The sequence below is a fragment of the Leuciscus leuciscus genome (assembly GCF_965113295.1).
Source record: "Leuciscus leuciscus genome assembly, chromosome: 13".
Taxonomy (NCBI): domain Eukaryota; kingdom Metazoa; phylum Chordata; class Actinopteri; order Cypriniformes; family Leuciscidae; genus Leuciscus; species Leuciscus leuciscus.
Genome location: NC_138737.1, coordinates 16,765,591 through 16,785,428, shown reverse-complemented (window position 1 = coordinate 16,785,428; position 19,838 = coordinate 16,765,591). Strand labels below are relative to the sequence as shown.

At 39.2% G+C, this 19,838-nt stretch overlaps 1 protein-coding gene and 1 long non-coding RNA gene across 4 annotated transcripts in view; one reads left to right on the top strand and one right to left on the bottom strand.

Moving 5' to 3' along the window:
* The first annotated feature begins 1,026 nt into the window (after positions 1-1,026).
* On the top strand, positions 1,027-7,170 carry LOC309512697. Its single transcript, XR_014211147.1, has 2 exons — positions 1,027-3,275; positions 3,946-7,170. It is a non-coding gene; the product is annotated as an uncharacterized lncRNA (long non-coding RNA).
* A 692-nt stretch (positions 7,171-7,862) lies between these two features.
* The window catches only part of ccser1 (coiled-coil serine-rich protein 1), a 70,121-nt gene continuing 58,145 nt past the window's right edge, over positions 7,863-19,838 (bottom strand). For 2 of the 3 annotated variants that reach the window (XM_082188357.1, XM_082188358.1), the window contains one exon: positions 7,863-9,248. In XM_082188357.1, the coding sequence (XP_082044483.1) occupies positions 8,745-9,248 (504 nt within the window). In that variant the 3' untranslated portion in view covers positions 7,863-8,744. The remainder of the gene's footprint in view (positions 9,249-19,838) is intronic. The other variant, XM_082188359.1, reaches the window with a different exon arrangement.

Here is a 19,838-nt window from a genome sequence, read left to right as displayed (position 1 = left end):
GTGAAACAAGTTATGATCATGTTCTGTATAGGGTGTTATGTTACCACACAAAAACATGAACAATGAATAATGCACTAAAATTCTACAATATTGTATTAAAGTAGTGCACTAATTGTCATTTTATCTCAAAAGATAACATTTTCACAGTACAGGGGCCCATACCATGATGGTAGATGAACAATTACAGGGTTACAGGATTAGTTTCGAGTTGACAAAATCATCAGGCTCTGTTGGTACCATGACACTGATCATCAACTTTCTCTGTCAGCTCAGGCTTTGATCCTGAGCTAAGGAGTTTAGGTGTTACATTAGTAGCGAACAGCCAATCACATGCTATGGAACAGTAAAACTGCAATTCACTTCTCTTTTCTGCAGAATATTATGAGATTGAAAAATATTAAGAATTTAAACTAATTTACACAAGAAGAAAAGATCTGCCTATGAAAGGGCAACAACAACAACAACAAAAAATCTTGCTATATCAGTGCAAGTAAATTGAAGTAAATTGAAAATTAAGCTCACATGTAATAATTTGTATAGCTTTATCCATTTATTCTAAAGCTTATTTATATTACCCTTATATGTATATTCATTTAAACCAAGTGCTTAATAATAATAAACTAAAGTTGTACATGTATAAATAAGCATTGCTTAAAAGATACGATTTTGTCTTTAAAAATGATTTGCTATGTAGTGACCTTTAATTTGGAGTAGAAACAGGGGAAGTGACTTTATTGCAGCACTTTGCACACAGCTGATTGGTTCGATTTCGGTTTGAGATATCTTACCGGGAACAATAACCACATAGCAGGTTAGCCATGGAGCGCAATTTATTATGCCGATAAACACTGCCAAAAGCCAAACCACGTTCATGGTGCCTAAAACCCAGGGTTAATTGGCACAAACTAAACGGATTCATGGTATGGAACCCAGATTTCATGTTTTTATCAAATAGAAAAAACATTTAATATACATTTAGAATATTTGGTTTAATTTTGCACTTTATCAATGTTATTGATGGATACATTTACATTTATTCATTTAGCTGACGCTTTTATCCAAAGCGACTTACAATTGCTATATATGTCAGAGGTCGCACGCCTCTGGAGCAACTAGGGGTTAAGTGTCTTGCTCAGGGACACATTGGTGTCTCACAGTGGATTCGAACCCGGGTCTCTCACACCAAAGGCATGTGTTTTATCCATTGCGCCACCACCACCATATAGAAAATTTTATTTTTGTTGACTAAAATCAGATGTCATCTAGTAAAATTGCCTAAACTGATGTATTGGCCCGTATCTCTCCCAACAACACCACAGTGCCCTGCAGTCTACAGTTTTGGGTAATATGCAATGCAGCTTTGCAGGACAGAATGTTGCCGAAACAATGTGTTGGTGTTGCTGCTGGCACTGGTTTTATGAGTCCTCAATGTGAGCAAAACCAAGAAAGGCATATTCACAGCTGAAGCATGTTGCTGACGGAAGATGCAAATGAATGTGGCGCCATGGGTGGGAAAACAATTCACGAATGTATCCCAACATGCACCTCTATGCATAGTGTAAGTATGCTCATACTTTCAGTTCAATATGCTTCTCCTATGCTGTTATCTGATTTGAGAATGCTTTAGCACTCAGTTTGACAAGGCCCCAGACCGCAACACTTATAAACACAAAGTAAATTAATGGGGGCGAATGGAGAAAATACGGCAGCTGCACATCGGGGAAGGAGTGAAAGACAGATAGAGAGAATGAGAGTCATTTGACTCTCTTGCTCTCTATGAGAAACCTGCTGATAATCGCTGAGAGCAAATGAGCAAAAGTCCCCGCTGTCCTCCCATGACGAAACAGTGGCGGCTGTGCTGGTGCTATACGTCTGATTATTCCTTATATCCCTGGGTCATTTCCAATTTAAGAAGCACGCTATCAAAGCAAGTCGATATTACATGCCGTACCCCCATGAAAATCACTGAATTCCTGTTAGAGGAAGAAGCTGACGATAACAAGAATCTTTATTCGCTCTCTTTGCCTCATCCGGGAAGGAAAGGAATAATAACCCCATTTATCCATCATTACCGGCACCCTCCATTTGTTTTAGATGAGTTTGTGCAGAGAGCTGTTGGAACATGGAGCGAATGAGGGATTGTAGACCAGCAGAGGTGCCTGAGAAAAGGAAAGAAAAAGAACATTTGATCAACAAACCACATGATGTGTCATAGCAGATGACGTTAATAATGATTGAGAAGCTGCTCGCCAACAATGGCAACATATCGTAGAAAGAAACGGCACTGCCTTTACCACCCAGGAGCTGTGTGGGCTGCTCTCGCTCATCTCCCACTGCTTTGTTTCATTCCACAGTTGTTGGAGAGAAAGCAACACCCTGTGGGAAAAGTAAGCTGGCAAGCTTGTCTCTTCTTGCTTCCAAGAATGGCTCAGCATGCCAGTGTGTCTGGGCAGGGTGAGAGTAGAGGGCATCGCTCCGGGCACCATAGGGAGATGGGCATGCCAGTGGGGTGCAGCGGGCAGCATTCACAGTGGTTGGCCCACTACGACCTTCCGTGAGTTTGGGGGGCATCAACTCAGCGTGGGTACTCTCATTGGCAGGCCACAAGCCCCAAGCGTTTTGGACATAGTCAAGTTCAGCGATATCAGAAGTAGCATCTGGTTATTCCCAACCCTACTCTCATGATGTCCTTTCTTCCGTGGAATACAAAAGAAGAAATTGTGAGGAATGTAGGTCGCTCTTTTCCACACAACGAACATGAATAGAAATATGAAATCTCTTCTTTTAAAGGGGACCTATTATGCAAAATTCACTTTTACATGGTGTTTGAACATAAATGTGTGTTGGCAGTGTGTGTACACAACCACCCTATAATGATAAAAATGTACCCAGTGCTTGTTTTAAAATCCCCATAAATCGTAAGCACTGTCTCAGAACAAGCCACTCGCAGATTCTGGGCGAAGTGATGTCACTTTGCACAGGCCCCTCCCACGACTGTTGACGGACACTGCCGTATTAGCATAGAGTAAGTGTACACAGTCCGCCATAGTTTCAACGCCGGAGCAGCTGTAGACAAGAATGTCTCCTAAACGATTGAGGTGTTTTGTTGTCGGATGCAAGAGTGAACATAGCAGTCGTCATTTACTCCCGAGTCCCGACATCTGAGCCACTTAAGACGCAGTGGATTACTTTTGTTTTTTGAAGGGAATGCGCCCCACAATCTACCTAAATGCGTTTATAGTTGCGCTTTGTGAAGGCGGGTCAGTACAAAGCAGGTTTTGCTACAAAGTTGTTACTCGAGGATGGAACTGTTCGTGATCCATCTTACAGTCTCCGGAGAGAACTTGGTCAGGCAGTGATGAAAGGGAGAACGCGCACTTTATTACAGTTCATCAGAGTTGTTTTATGGATATAATGTTTACCAGTTTGTTAAGCACCCCCTGAAAAGGTTTACTGTTAGTTGTAACAAGTGTTTTTGTGTAATTCGCTGTGTATGTTGATGATAATGAAAGGGATAGAGAGAGTTTATGGATAAGACTTTAATGCGCACTTCTTGTACTGTATTTATTCAGCTCTTACTGTGATTTTCTGGAGTAAAACGGACGCTTCATCTTTTGTGTGAAGTACAATAAACTTCATAAAACTCATCAGTAAATTGTTGGCCATCATTCGGACGGGGTCCCCTACAGCAGGCTTGTACTAATAGTGGATAAAAGCAAGATGACAAATAAATTATAACTGTAATTAAACAAACTATACCAGTTCTATCTCCATACAGCACATATTCTTTGGCTCTGTAGGCATTATTGTCCGACTCCGGGTCGAACCGAACACAGTTACTGAGTTTCTGTTCTGACATTTTCATTCCACGAGATGAGATTGTCCTGACACTGGAGCGTGATCTCTTGAAGCTCCGCCCTCTTCTTGAAAGGGGGCCGGAGGCAGCAGCTCATTTGCATTTAAAGGGATACACACAAAAACATCACGTTTTTGCTCACCCCCCCAAAATTTAAACACGCTGTAAAAAAATTATCTGTAGGGTATCTTGAGCTAAAACATAATAGTATACTGTATATGCCTACATGAAAACACACCAGGTTGCGAATCAACTGCTCAAAGGTATGTAAACACTAAATTATGACATTCATTTTCAATTATTGGGCAAACTATCCCTTAAGTTACTCCTTAAAGAAATTATGAAAAAAGAGGAACATTTAAAAAGAAATTAAAAAAGAAACCATGGAAAATCAGCCCTGGCAACAGTGGAACATTTTTTGGAGAATTTCACACGTAGATGTCATACATAACTGCGTCAAATTTATGAAGACACAGATGAGCAGTGGCAGAAAAATACACATCTGTGCATCAAAGTCAGCCCACTCTCACATCAAGACAACAAACACTTGTCATTCAGAGTTCTATGGTACTGGCTTTCCTCCCTGCGGAGAAGTGCAATTACTTTTGCCCAGAAGTTGACGGTCTCCCTCTGCCCTCTTTTTAGCTGAAGAAAACTTGTTATGGATGACTAAGAGGAGCAGCGATATGTGCTGTGATACCTGGACAGTTGAATGGGACTGTGAAGCCTGAACAGAAATCAGACAAAGGGGGTGATTTAGACAGGGACCGTTTGAAGTTCACATAGCCTTTCGAGCCATATAATCTGATGCAACACACTAAAGCAAACACAGTAAGCAATTTCCAGAGGACGTTTTGAGAAGGATGACATCCATTTTACCTTTTCACCAAGAAGCAAGGGCAGGCCAGAGAAAGGGCTCGCTTTAGACCGCTGCAGGCCATCAAAGCAATAGCATTTTCCTGCCTAGTTTCCAGAGATGATGATTGTACACAGTAATATTGCTTACAGTGTACTCTCCTCTTCCATTAAAAATGATGTCAAACATCAAGCAGCATGTGTACTGATGGTGCAGTGCTGGCAAAACAGTTTACGAAAAGCATAAGAGTGAAAAACATCCTACTAATAATAAAAACTAGGCCTTACATGCATCAAACCTTTTTTCTTTAAATATCTGTCTTTAATGAGTGAATATATTACATTCAGTGAAAATCAGAACTTTATAATGAAAACCACCAGCGAGAGAAAAGACAGATAAAGGTTATTTCAAATCTTATTATGGTTTAAATCTCTTAAAAGTGCCATTGTTATGCGAACCCTGTACATATGTAAGAAATTATGTAAGAGATGATTTCGGCATATCATCAGAATCCGTAACAAAGACAATTTTATACGCATCGATACAGAGTCCAAACAGACAAATAAAAGCCTAAGGTGATAGTCGTTTCACAATATCACATAATAAATAAGGCCAAATAAATATCTATTCAACATTAAAGGATTCAGTTCAGAAATGTGATGGCACATAGTCATGTTAATGATTGAGTCACTCGAGATCCATGAGTTCCCTCTCTTGCACTGATTCTACCCATGATCTCGCATATTCAAGTCCGTTTAAACATCCGTCCTTCAAGCATAATGGCTCAAACGTGTGGTTTAAAGTCATGTGTCAAAGACACAAGGGAGGGTCAGGAAGGAACAAGGACAATGTCTGCCTCTGGGAAACACGCATTTAACATTCAACAGTCACAAACGGGCACCCACACAGAATTTAAACGGTATTGCTGACCGCAGTTCTCGAAGACTGAATTGTCTTAAATTGGCTGTCTAACAGCAATCTGCTCTCCTAAGGTCACTCAAATACAGGGTCCAAAATTAACCCAAGGATGAATGAATTAAGCAGATTTACTGGCAATAAACAAATCTTATTGACCTTTTTTGCATTTTTAAAGTATATATAGTATATAACACACACGTATATGTATATGTATACGCATACACATATACATACACATATATACACACACACATATATACATATATATATATATATATGTGTGTGTGTGTGTGTGTGTGTGTGTGTGTGTGTGTGTGTGTGTGTTATACTTGTTAAACACTTGTTTACTGAATGTTAATTCTGGACCCTGAACACAAACACGTTTCAGTATTTGGAGTGCATTTTCAGTATCGGAGCGTGTAATGGTGAGACCACATTAAAGCCTTTCTCTCCCTGAGCCTGATCACATAGAGAGCTGGAAGTAGGTCTGGGAGGAAGAAGGAGATAGAGAGTGATGATGCTCCCAACAGATTGCTGGAATTGGAGCAGTGGACCTCAGGGAGCAGACCTGCTGGATGGATGGGACTGCGTTTCTTCAGGGTTTCCTTCTCCTCCATGCGTCCTTGCTTGAGCTCCTGATCCGCAAAGCCAGGTCAACACTGTCCCAATGTTACCTCAACGTTGTCCCAACGCTGCCAAAATGAGGCCATTCCTCATTTCAACCGCCTCTCCTAAGACTGTGCTCCGTATGAGGCTGTCTATGGCAGTTTTATTGAATTTTTTTATTGAAGTTATCGGACATGTTTAATTAAATTTATCTGCCATCTATTTTTAAAAGAAAATTCAAAGTCTTACCTATGTCAAATGTAATAATCTAGTTAATTTCTCTGGAAGGAGGTTTCTACTTCTTTTTGACAAATGAAGGGCATTTCTTTCTTAAAGTCTAACTGTGTTTACGACTCGGGGCTCTTGCTGAATTTTTCCACAAAGACTGTCAAATCTATTTTTATCTTAGATTCAGTCCAGAAAAGTTTTCTTGTCTTTTTTTGCAGAAAAACAAAGATTAGCTTGCAATTAGAAGAGGTTAATGAGTGTTAAACTCCCTAAAAGGGGTCTGACATGTGGGTAATTCTCAACCGGCAGCAAGTGTTTCAATGCCCTCTCTTCGACTGAGGATTGATTTGGCAAAATACGTATGGGTCTTCAGTGTCATGTTTGCTGGTACAAAACAACGTGCTGGGCTATTGACTTATTATTATAAACATCACTACTTATTGGGCGTAATAAAAAAATCCAGTATATAATTGCAAGACATTAAGACTTGGAAACTTAATGTTTAATAAGGAATCTCAGGGTCCAAAATTAACTTTTTGGAGGGTGAATTAAGAAAAAAATATTTTGCACCGTCATGAAGCTGTATTATCTTCCACAAAAACATGATTTTGTTCAGCATATTTTGATTATGTTGGTTTAAAATGACTAATATTGAGAAACAAACCACATGTACCGATACAAAGTTTGGGGTCAAAGTGGTTTATGTTTCTTAATGTTACTCATATTAAACCATATATATAAACTTTCCCTCAGCAAGGATGCATTAAATTGATCAAAAGTGATGGTACAGACAGGTATAATGTTACAAAATATTTCTGTTTCCATTTAAAGGCACACTATGCAAAATTTGTACCTTAATATAACAGCTTCGAAATCATTTTGATGGTAAACAAACTCTTAGTAGGGCGAATCATCCCGATAGCAAAGCAGAGGGAGGGGGGACGCCGCTGGCAAAACCAGCAATGCAAGTTTGAGAGGTGGCAACCAATCATGGCAGAGTCGACGAAGAAAACGAAGAAAGCGCGGTCGGAAGAGTGCAGAGACGGCTCTGCGTGAGTGGTATTTACGACAGTAACGTTAAATACAAGTACTCCACAGCGACTCTAGGGGTCGCTGTTTAAGAAAAACGTAAACTGCATAGTGTGCCTTTAAACGAACGCTGTTCTTTTGAATTTTTTATTAAAGGTTGTATCAGTGATTTAAGGCCCCCCAAAAAATGATCACATTCATCCAATCTTTCCTAACGATCCGCTAGCTGCCCGCCCCATAAGCATGCCGTCAAAAAAAACGCGTCTCTGTAGGCAGCCTAGGCTCACCAACCACTCAAAACCACATTGTTAGGAAAGATTAGATGAATGTGATAATTTTTTGGGGGGCCTGAAATCACTGATTCAACCTTTAAACAAAGAATCCTGAAAAAATGTATCACATTTCCACAAAAATATTAAGCAGCACAACGGTTTTAACCGTTGATAATAATAAGAAATGTTACTTGAGCAACAAGTCAGCAATTTATGATGATTCCTGAAGGATCATGTGATCCTGAACACTGGCTGTTGATAATTCAGCTTTTTGATCAATAAATTACATTTTAAAACAAAAAAAGTGTTATTTTAAATTGTAATAATATTTTACAATATTACAGTTTCCCATTTTTAATCAAATAAATGCAGCCTTAGTGAGCATTCAAGACTTTTCAAACTTATTTAAAAAAATCTTTCCAACCCAATAGACGTTCGTATGTCTGTCATTTAAATTGATAATTTAAAGCAGCGAAAGGTCAGATTAGCATTCTTACAATTCAATTTAAAACATGTAATGAGTTTCCGGCCAACTGGTTAAATTAACCAATTTGTACTTGAATTTGGGGCTTGGCGAGTGTTAATGTTGGACCCTGAATTTCTTTCAAAGATATAAGGGAATGCAAAGTCGCTGACATCCTCTCTAGCATATTAGCAGAACTGTACAATGTGATGGTGTTATGGGTAAAACTCATTAGTGGACCGTCAATCTAAAGTACTTATCAGAGCAGCATTTCTTCAGAAGGTTTAAGTAGTGCAGACAATGGATTGGTTTTGACACTTAATAAAGATGACGAGTTTAACTCCACAAAGGATAATACGAGTCTTGGTGTTCGTTTGAGGTTTTAGAGGAAAAATAGCCTTGAAGGTAACTGAGTGCATGTGGGTCTAAAGGTACTCGTTGTCACTGAGGAACTGCATCAAGAGTTCATATCCATCTGAGGCTTGTGTCACTGTGCGTGTGTACACGTTTGTGTTTTTAACCTTCCTGCTGAGCAAGAGCCTGCAGATCAGCTGTATGGATAGAGTGCTGTAGGAAGACGTTCTTTCGGCTGTACATGTGTAAAGACAGAGGGCCACGGGGCGGTTGACCCAGACGGCCGGTAAAGGAGGACTGAAGCCTGGGAATAGGCCCCCGCTCGCTCCGCAGCCCCCGCTCGCTGTCCGAGGACAGGCTGCGTGAGGGACTGGCCTTGCTGGGGAGGCTCACGCTGCTGCCGGCCACCGCCCGAGGGATCTGAGACGGTCCCAGGAGCTCTGTCTTCCGTAGACCAGGTACCTCAGACATGGACTGCCCACCTTCAACTCTTCGTACCAGCTCCCGCACGCCTCCTCCATTGCTGCAAGGTCTCTCTTCACATGGTCGACTGAGCAGGTCTGCAGCGAGCGATCGCGACACCCTTCGCTCCCTTGTGAGGCTGCTGTTGCTGCTGCTGCTGGGAATGTTGATGTTTTGGCATGTGGGTCGACTTGGATGGATTGCCTGTTGAAACAAGATGGGAAAGTGAGAGAAAATTAAGCCACTCAATTTGCTGACATTTTGACAAAGCTTCCTTGGCGGTCTAGAACCTTTTCTAATTGTTTCCAGACCAACTGGAACTCTGCCTTTTTTAGGAAGAGGAGGCCAAAGACACACATTGTGGGGAGGTGGCTCGAGAAAAAGCCTGCGCTGAGGAGTTTGAGCCACCTGTTCATTTCGCACACAACACTGCTTCTTCCTTACATAACTAGCCCTCTATTACTCACAATGCTGAATGAGTACAGGGGAAATATTGCGCATGAAAAAGAAATTAGCTGCAAACTCAAGAGTGATTGTTTGATTCACGCTGTAACTCAACGTGTAACTCAGACTGAGCTGGCAGCCATAAAGTAATACTTGATGCTAATCGGCATATCACAAAGTGAGAAAACCTAATTAAGTGTGATGTGGCTAATGTGGGAACTTCAGCTGTGACGTGAAATTGAATTTAAAATAGAGTCTGTAATTGAATTCGTACATTATGGGGCAGTTGAAAGGCGTTGAGAGACTCACATGCCAATGCAGGTGAGAAAGGGGACATGCGTCCCACGTGTCCTAATCTTATTTTATCATTTACGGTGTAAAATGTCTTTGTTTACCTTCACACTACATTTACACTTCCAAGTAATGCCAGGATGCAACATTATTTCCTTAAAACAAGCTCACAAACAATTCTGCCGTTCCAGTTCACGAACAGCACAACCAAATCCTGATTTCCAGCTGATTTAAACTTTTTTAAAGTGTTACCCCCTAAAGAAACAAGATTTGCATTCTTTCATTTGTAATGTTAAGATAGTGGGATTATAATAGAACATTTTTCTTAATGTTAACTGGAAAGTATTCTTTTAGTTTCATAAATCATATTGTCTGCCTAAATAATTGTCTAAAGCAGTTTATTCCATTTATTCTGTAATGTTTACTATTATTATTACTGAACATTTTCAAATAAATAAATAAATACATAAATATTGTGCCTTTTTTTGTGGTCTTGGCCTTACTGTTATAATTTGTATTTCTTACTTTATATTAAATATATAAATAAAAATGTTATTGCCATCATCTTTTCTTATATTGTTACTTTCAATATTTATTTATTTGTACCCACAAAAAAACACACCTTTTCATCTGTCATTGGGCAAGTTTACAGACACCATGATATGAAGCGGGTGTTTGGGAACCGCAGCTTGAATTTTCAATGTCTGTGTCCTCTCAAGTACGCGCTGCAGCATTCACAGTGCAAATTCAGGCCCTAGCAGACATAAATGCATCAGATGGTGACAGAGAGAGAAAAATTTTGTACCTGCACTGGAAAAAGGCCAGAAATGCGCACACACACATTCACAACTACAGAGTCATCTGGAGGAAAAACAGCAACCGGAGTAAATCAGACTGATTTAACGGTCGTAATCCATTTGGGTCTTTATTAGCCTGTGAAAAAGCTGGTCCTGTGCTAATGGCACGATTCTGTTAAAAGCCCTCCGGCTGATTATATGCAGTAGGCTGGAAGTCGCAGGATTCAGGCTGCTCATTTTCCACACTTCAGCACACCTACATACACATACACGCTCACGCACGCGTCTGCAACAAGCAACTGTTGCAAAGAGCCACACTGTCTAAGCTGCAGGCAACGGACAGTAATCCTTGTGTATTATGTATAGTACCGGACTGATAACCGAGCGCAGAGTACAGATATCTAGTTATGCATTACATAAAAAAATCCACTCAAGCAAGCACGGCTCACTCTCGTATTCTCAGAAAAAAAATTATATGTTTGGGGAGAGAAAACAATTCCACGGCACTTCTCGTCAGTCTCAACAGACAAGAATGTATTTCTTTGTTGTTGTTTTTTTTTCCTCGGAATCATGTAAAATAAATAGACAATATGAATCTCAGAGGTTTTCTCAAATAAATATGATAAAAAAGGAACACTGCAGTTACAACTCTGAATTTGTGTGGTGGGATCGTATTTAGAAGAGTATGCTCGTCTATTCATCTTTCAAGAGAAAACTTGCGTTAAATACACCGAGACGCACCTTTGTAATCGCTCTCAATCAGACAACAACACGACGGTAAACAATTAAGCGCATTTTGGAGCACAGCATGCTGCTCTCTTTTGTCACCGTCTTCCAGGATCTATATTCAGCCAATGAGGGGCACAGGCGTATGGTGTCTGCTTGCACATCCTGAAACTCCATCCGTCTGAGCCCAAGTTAAGATGATAAAGAGTGGCTTTCACAGAGAGAGAGAGAGAGAGAGAGAGAGAGAGAGAGAGAGAGAGAGAGAGAGAGAGAGAGAGAGAGAGAGAGAGAGAGAGAGAGAGAGAGAGAGAGAGAGAAAGTGAGATAGGATGAAGTGCCATAGTCTGAGGGTGCTTAAAGACAAATGGCTGTCCTCCTCGCCAGCGGCTGATTACAAACCGCCCCTGGATGCTTTTAATGAGCTCATGGGCTACCACGACTGCGTCTCTTCCTCAGCACCTCACGCCATGCTTTGACACATGAGCTCTGAACGGATGTGCAAAAATACATATTTTCATTATTTAAAACAAATCTATTATTAAAGTCAATGGAGCTGTCTACATGAGTTGTGATATGGTGTGCTCTTTTGTAGAAAAGAGTATAAATGTAAAAAATAAAATAAATAAAAATATTAGTGTTACTAAATTGGCTGTAAGTTTCCAGGGTAAATGAATCTGCAAATAAGATTGTCTATTGCTATCAAAATCGTTAATAAGAAGACCGCAACGTTGTACAGAACACAGCGTCCAAAAAAAATCCATCTACATATGTACATTACGCTGCTGTTCAAGAGTCAGTAAGATTTTTAAAAATGTTTTTGAAAGTCTTGATCAAAAATACAGTAAAAAAAAAAGTTATATTGTGGAAAAAGTATTACAATTTAAAATAACTTTTATATTTTAATACATTTTAATGTTATTTATTTCTGTGATGTTAAAGCTGAATTTTCAGCCGCCATTACTCCAGTCTCCAGTGTGACATGATCCTTCAGAAATTACTTTATTATGCTGATTTGCTCAAGAGACTCGTCGTCGTCTTCAATAATATATATATAAATAAAAAAAATTAAATAGTATTGTATATGGACTAAATGTAAATTAAAAATCAAATCAAATATCAGCCATGAATTAATATGGTCACAATATACTGTTTATCTCCATTAAAAACAGAGACGTTTGAATCTAAAAATGCCATGAACTAACAGATATTCAACAAAACTCAGGCTAAGCAACCTTGTATTGAACAAAACTCATGAGTTCATTAAATTTGATTTTACCTATGACACAAATACTGTAAACGGCAAATGATCTGAATTCTGACAGTATAGCTGCCCTGAAAGTTCTTGTTCAAGTTGATAGATTTGTTACATAAGTGTTTTTGACAGGCCTTTTGACAGCACATTAAAGCATAAGGCACTCTCAGCGTGATAAAAATCTCTTCTGAGAAATTGCAACTCCTTGCTTATCCTTGCCAAAAACCAATGAAAATAAATATATATAAATAATCTAGATAACCTAGTTGAACTCACAAACCGACTAATCGTTCAGCGGGCGATTAACAGAGCATCCTGTCCATTGAGAATTGCTCCTCTACAATGGGATTAAGAGAAAAACATTTCTCTTAATGTCTCTACAAAAAGAGACCACAGATTGATGCGCGCTGAAATGGTTATGGATTGAAAAAGATTGATCGATATTTGAGGGTTAAAAAAAAGAGGCTCCCAAAACATAAAAACAAAATGGCACAGAAGAAAAAAGAAACCGAGACAGTGAAGATGTGAAAGAGAAAGAAGAGGAGTTGAAAGACAATGTAAAAGCAGGCGTGCGGGGTGGGGCGCTCCGTTCAGCGAGTTTCATGTGAGCCTTGTTCCTAGATGATGAGGCATGATGGAGGCTAGATTTGATGTGTGGAGTAACTGAGCACACTTCAAAGACTTCCCCCCCCTATTGAGCCCCTCCAAAAGCTGTCAGCTTTAGGGAAGATAAGATTCTTTACAGTCCTTGTCTTGTTCTCTCTGACAGCACAGGACCTGGATAAACAATAACGGGAAATATATATCAAGAAGCGGAGGGGGAAAAATCCAAGTGAGAATGAAAAGATAAAGGGAGGAAAGAGACCACAAAAAAAAAAAAAATCATAAATTGAGTTTCTATCAGATATGGTGGCAGATGTCTTCAGAAGCTGATGAGATTGTTGCAACCGCCTGGGTGTCATCGTAAAGCCGCAGCTGCCTGTTTAAGGACCGTCAGCTCCATGAAGTAAGTTTGTTTGTGGCTTCCCACAAAAACATGTGTCACATAACTTAAGTGTCATGAGCTGACTTTGAATCAATATGACGAAACACACAAAGCAATTGAGGAAACCTACCAGCACCTCACGTTCCAGCTGGTTCAATTCAACCAGCCTCTCCAGATTAAAACTTTCTCAGAGATTTGCTGTCCCAGAGTGCAAAGGACAAAAATAACAGTCTTTTGTAAGGCTTTCTGAGCTGAGCAGCCCATAAGCAACCTGGCATGATGCATGATTTTCGCTCCATCTGGGGCGATGGTGGCGTGGAGGCTGAACATGATTCATGGTGCCAAAGGTTTGAGAGCCCTCAGGCTGTATTGCTTTCTGTATCTTGTCCGCTGGCATCCATTTGGTCCGGTGTCACTCTGTAGAGTGGTATACTGTCATCATCTCATGGCTGCTAATGTCAAGCCGGGCTGAGGACTCAAGCTAAAATCGATGTGATGACCTGTTCTGCGTGGCCAAGTCCCAGACTTTTATGTCAGGTGTGAAAGTATATGAGGACACATCCTCAAGCCAAAAAAGTCACCTGTGATGACACGGAAGAGGAAGTCCTACCACACTAACAGGACTTAATGTGAGAGTGAGTGAGTGAGTGAGTGAGTGAGTGAGTGAGTGAGTGAGTGAGTGAGTGAGTGAGTGAGTGAGTGAGTGAGTGAGTGAGTGAGTGAGTGAGTGAGTGAGTGAGTGAGTGAGTGAGTGAGTGAGTGAGTGAGTGAGTGAGTGAGTGAGTGAGTGAGTGAGTGAGTGAGTGTGTTTGTGAGCATCTGGGCCTAAGTGAGAAGATTGAAAATGAAAATGAAAATGAATTGAAATGAAAAATTTCAATTAAAAGATGCAGAAACAACATTTACCTGGTTAAACTGCAGATTACATAACAGTTCCAGTTCCTTTAATCAGCACTGGTAAATTTCACTGTTTAAAATCACCTCATTCATAATCACGGCATTCCAGACCAGAGTATGTGAGTCGTACCGAATGGAAGAGAGTACATTGACTGATTGGCCAGTTTTTTTTCTGAAATGCAAGTTGTATTGTTTTTTACCATTCAGAATTGAGTTCCTTAAATAAAGTCTTGATAAAGCTTTGTTTAAAAGGTTTGAAAACGTTTACAATGCCACTTATAGAAACTTGTTTTTCATTTTTTATCAAATTTACGGGTTATGAATTATGAATTACGAATGAATTATATGAATTACGGGTTCCAGAAGTAAAAATCCCATTCATTCTCTCCATAGGGGAATTACTTTTTTTACGATAACTCAGCCCACACTATTTCAACTTATTTCTTAAATAATAATATTTAACAGTGGAATTATTGGTGAAAAACATTACCCATGATTCCAAAAAAACCAAAACAAATAAACAATAAACAAAATATACTGTTTTTATATACAGAACATCTTTACATTTCTCCATTTATGTATTTCTCCATTATGAATTTCTCCATGAATAATTTGCTGTTCATGCTACTTCATTGGATTGTTGTTCTTTCCCTCATTAAAGCTAAAGCTTAAGTACACAGTCTTGCATCTTTGTGTTTTTGTCAGATTTTTATATCCATCCACCTCATAGGAGGTTGGTTTGGCTCATGGATTATAACTTAAAAAAAATTCATTTAAATTCGCCTGTAGGTCAATTCAAATTCCAAGCCAATTCTTTGAATCTGAATCTTGAATATTTAGTATTGATTTGAATATCAAAGTATATTGAGGTATTGAATGCAACAGCTTGCTGGTGTGATACTGCTGTGCTTAATCGAAAGTTTCACATCATCATCATCAGCCTTTACTCTTCAAATCTTCTTCCTCAAAGTGGAAGATTTTCAAGTCTGCCAAAGCAGACAACTGTAATTATTTTTTAACGAGGCAATTCAAGTTTGAATATTTCATGAAGATAGATAAATGTTCTCAGCACCCTCTCTATTTACCAATGTTTTTTTTGGATGAGTGCCGTGTTTGGATACAGGATTGAATAAAAGCCACTTCATGGCAAGCATTACTGGAGTGTGGGCTTGTGCTTTCCCCTCTAAAACACCTGTGAAAACTGTTGTCTGACCCACTACATTTCCCTGAGGCCCTCATCTCTTATCAGTAGTACACGGACTGCTGGAGGGCTTGCCTACTTCACAGCACCTCATTTCTCACACCAGTACATCCTACATCCGCGTCAGACACAAACACTCATTCGTTCTTTCTCTCTTTAAAGGCCTTAGGGCCATCACAAAGCCTACACTGACTGGACAAAAATGCATCTTTAAAATCCACCCTAAATTCAGACTGTCTTGTATTGTTTACTCTTCCTGTGGCAATTTTGAAGAAAGCTTTCATTCCTGTTCAGCTGCAACGGTGGGTGGGTTGGGACATGCTACAAGAAACATTTTCAAAAAGTTTCCAGATTTCATTGTGCAGTTTTAGTCATCGTTATAGTACTCTGTGAGCTCGAACAACTTTAGCCAAATTTGTTTTTGTTTTTGTCACTAAAAATGACTAAAAATACCAAAGAGCTGATATAAAGTTTCAATTAAGTAATTTCACAAAAGCAATAGTGCTGTTGATCTAAATATGAAGAATTAATGTGAAGAGTTAAAAAGACTTCTGGCTATATACTGTATATATTTTTTGTCTGCGCCAATAAAACATTCCATAATAAGCCAAAGCATCAATCTTTTGCATGGTGCCAAGCACTCTATATAGGAAAGTAGAGAACACTCTGTCCTTCGCGGCTCTCCTGAGCAGAGCTGTCAAAATGTCACTCGCCGTCAGGTGACTCAGGTGAGTGAAAGGAAAGATCGCCCTGTCGACACTATTCTCATATCAAACTCATCTTGAGGGCTCTAAAGTCAGAGCCCCTGCCGCCGGCTACTCAAACATACACACGTCAGTCCGGTTCAACACAAGGACCTTATTAATTACCACTAGTGTACCTACTGAGAGACCCTTGAGATGAGCAGGACAGAGAAAAAGAAATGAGGACAGGTGTTCCTCGTGCATCTGCATGCACTTCACCTCATCTCTGATCAATTTAAACTGCATTAAATTAAAAGTAGTTCTACTGAAAATGTCAACAATTTGGTGGGAAGAAAAAAAAAGTGAAAAAAAAAAAGTGTTTTACACACACACACACGTCCTCGTTAAAATAATAAGTCTTTTTCTTTTTTGCATGACCTGCATCATCATCCATAATTAATCTTTTTTTCTTTTTTTATAGTTCAATTTATCTTATTTATGCCATCTGCCCGCGACCGCCTCAACTCACAGAATAATGGCATAAAAGTATTTTTTTTAGCACAAACGTAACGTACGTCAACGTACGTTGCCTCGTTATGCGCAGATTCTAAATATTTAAAATGATTGAAGGATTTTATTATGTTTTAATGTTATATGAAATGTTAACATTAGTTATTTTTCTCATTTTATGTAATTATCATGAAAAAAGAATTAAATAAAATGAAAGATTACACTTCAGGCTATTTATATTTATAGACTAGAGTAATGGCTGCAGAAAATGTGTCTGTGTCAATGTGTTACATTTCAAAATATATTAAAATATAAAAGTTATTTTAAATTGTAATAGTATTTCACAATATTACTGTTTTTGCTGAATTTCTGATGCAAATGCAATCTTGGTGATCGTAAAAGACTTTTCAAAAATAAAAAATAAAAAATCTTACAGACCACAAACTTTCAAATGGTCGTGATAATACCAGCATGAACCTAATATAAATATTATTCTATAAAATCCATGAAAGCTTAAAAAGGCATTTTAAAAATGTGAAAATCAAACTGCTGTTAGCATTCAGAATCAATTTGAATCATTCTGAATTCACAAAAGAATGCTTTTAAATTAAATTGACCAATTAAAAGGACCAATGAATCAAAATCGTTGTCAATCCAAAGATTCACAACAGATTACTCAGTGTATAGTACGAGTGTATTTTAATATGAAAGTGTGTGGGTGGCTTGTCTCATTGAAGACGCTCGACATTAAAAACAAAGACAATTTTTTCCTATCAGATTTTCCTGTTCTGCATATTAATTCTCTGTATTTGTCGGCAAAACATTGCAACGTCGCACCTCGAGGCATTTGTGAATGTGCAGATTGCAAAGGACTTTTTCATTAATATTTATGCTTTAGCTATTTTCATTAACGCTGCAGTAAATTGTTATATGAGATTTAGAGGGCTTTGGCCCTCAGTATCTAAGAGCTGATATATTCACAGAACACGGCAGAAGAACCCCAATGCTTATCTGCCGGGGTCCCATCGCATTAAGCTAGAGAGCAGGAAAGACCCTGGCCTTTACAGAAGTGGTGCTTGTGGTGTATGAGCACATCACGCCTCACCCTGAGCCTCTAACAGATCCAGGAGAGGCAACTCACAGTGCACCTGCCCTACTTTAGTGTGAATAATGAACCTGAGGTGTCCTGAATCTGTCCACTGGTGGGGGGAGAGGTGCAGATCTACTCTCTCAGCTGGCCATGGCCGCTTACTATAGAGTGGTGATGGATATGCAGTCTCATCTCTGGGCACAGAGCCAGGCCGAGCCTGGACACATGAGAGTGCACACACACACACACACACACACACACACACACACACACACACACACACACACACACACACACACAGGTAACAGTCCGCAAGATGCTGCATCAGTTAGCAATGCTGAGTGTTGGGATAACCATGGATAGGGTGCCAAATCTAGCCACAGGAATGAGGCACACAGAAGTCCTTTTCAACACAAAAGTGGTGTTCCTGGAAGCGTGCCGACAGCTTCATTTCCCGTGACGGGAATATGCAAAGTTGATCAAATCATGCCGTATCAGAGGAGGACGTTCTTTTAAAATTTAGAATGATTGACTTCATTTCCCTCATTCCCTCAGAGCCCCTCGACTGGTTCTCAAGGACAGATTATGGACTGGGCCGATGGGGCCTCTGACTGCCAGTGGGCTTCGAGCTGAGATAAATGCTGAAACAAGCCACTACAGATGTAAAATTGAGACAGATAGATGAATGTTGCTCGAACGTGTGACGGTGAAGGTTGGCAGAATGTCAAAAGAAGAAATGAGAAATGTTCCTCACTCCACCACCAGCATTAACACCTTCTGAACACCTTATACTGATTGTGATATACTTAAAGTAATTGCAACTTTATTTTTTGTATTTTAGATATGCAATTGTCTATTAATTTTTCATATTTGTTATACAATTACTCATTACGCGGTCATTACAGAGAGCTTCAGACTTACTTATGGCAAATGTGATTAAAAATGGCAAAAAAACCGAATTGTTTTAACAAATGAACATTCAAATATTCGAATATATATAAATATCTATAATTGCTCATTGTGTAGCATAGTAAAGTCCAAAATGTGATGTTGAATTGATTGTAATGGAAAGTTTGTTTGAGAGTAAAAAGGTGAGTCAAATCAACAAAATATTTGACTATAGGCAGAAATATTCTTGCAGAATAAGAGTGTCAATCAAGGTCACAAAAGCAAGTCTCAAAAGGACCACAACAACAATAACGACCAAACAAAACTGTATTAAGTAATCATGTAGTTTTTGAACCAAGCTGGAGTCCTGATATCTTGCAATTGCAAAAACAGGGCCTCCAGTGAGGCTTGTTCTCCAGACCCTCACAGGACCTTGCTTGTTCAAAACTGTAAACGTTCTGTCATTTTCTACAGTAAGCAGCAGAGGCATCCTGGGGTAAATAACTTCCTCAGCAGCTCTGCCCACTTCGACAGACAGTGTTCTGCAGTGATATATTGAGCTAATGATGTGCTCGAGGACAATGAATAAAATACTGATGCAATAAAAGCTCACACGTTCATTTACCTTCTTTGTGTCTATAATGTGAACTTAATAAGCAACTCTCCATGAAGAAATAAATCCAAATCTCTGTTTTTTAGTTGTTTTTTACTAGAAACATAATTAGAGAAGAGTGTATCTAATATAGTCCAGATGAAAATAGGCCCTGAGCAGTTGGAGAATGAAGCTGAGAGGAAATGCACAAACATTTTCTGTTTCAATGAGCATTGAGATCTTCTTGCATGCGGTGATTAAACACGGTGTAGGATGGTGCAGATATAAACCATTTGTCATTATGTATCCCCTGACATAATCTCCAATAAACATACCCACCATTAAATAATGATCAAGAATCAGATTTTCCATCTTTCATACTACTTATGCATATACTGTGATGCTCCTTAATCTGTTCTTATCACATATCTGACATAA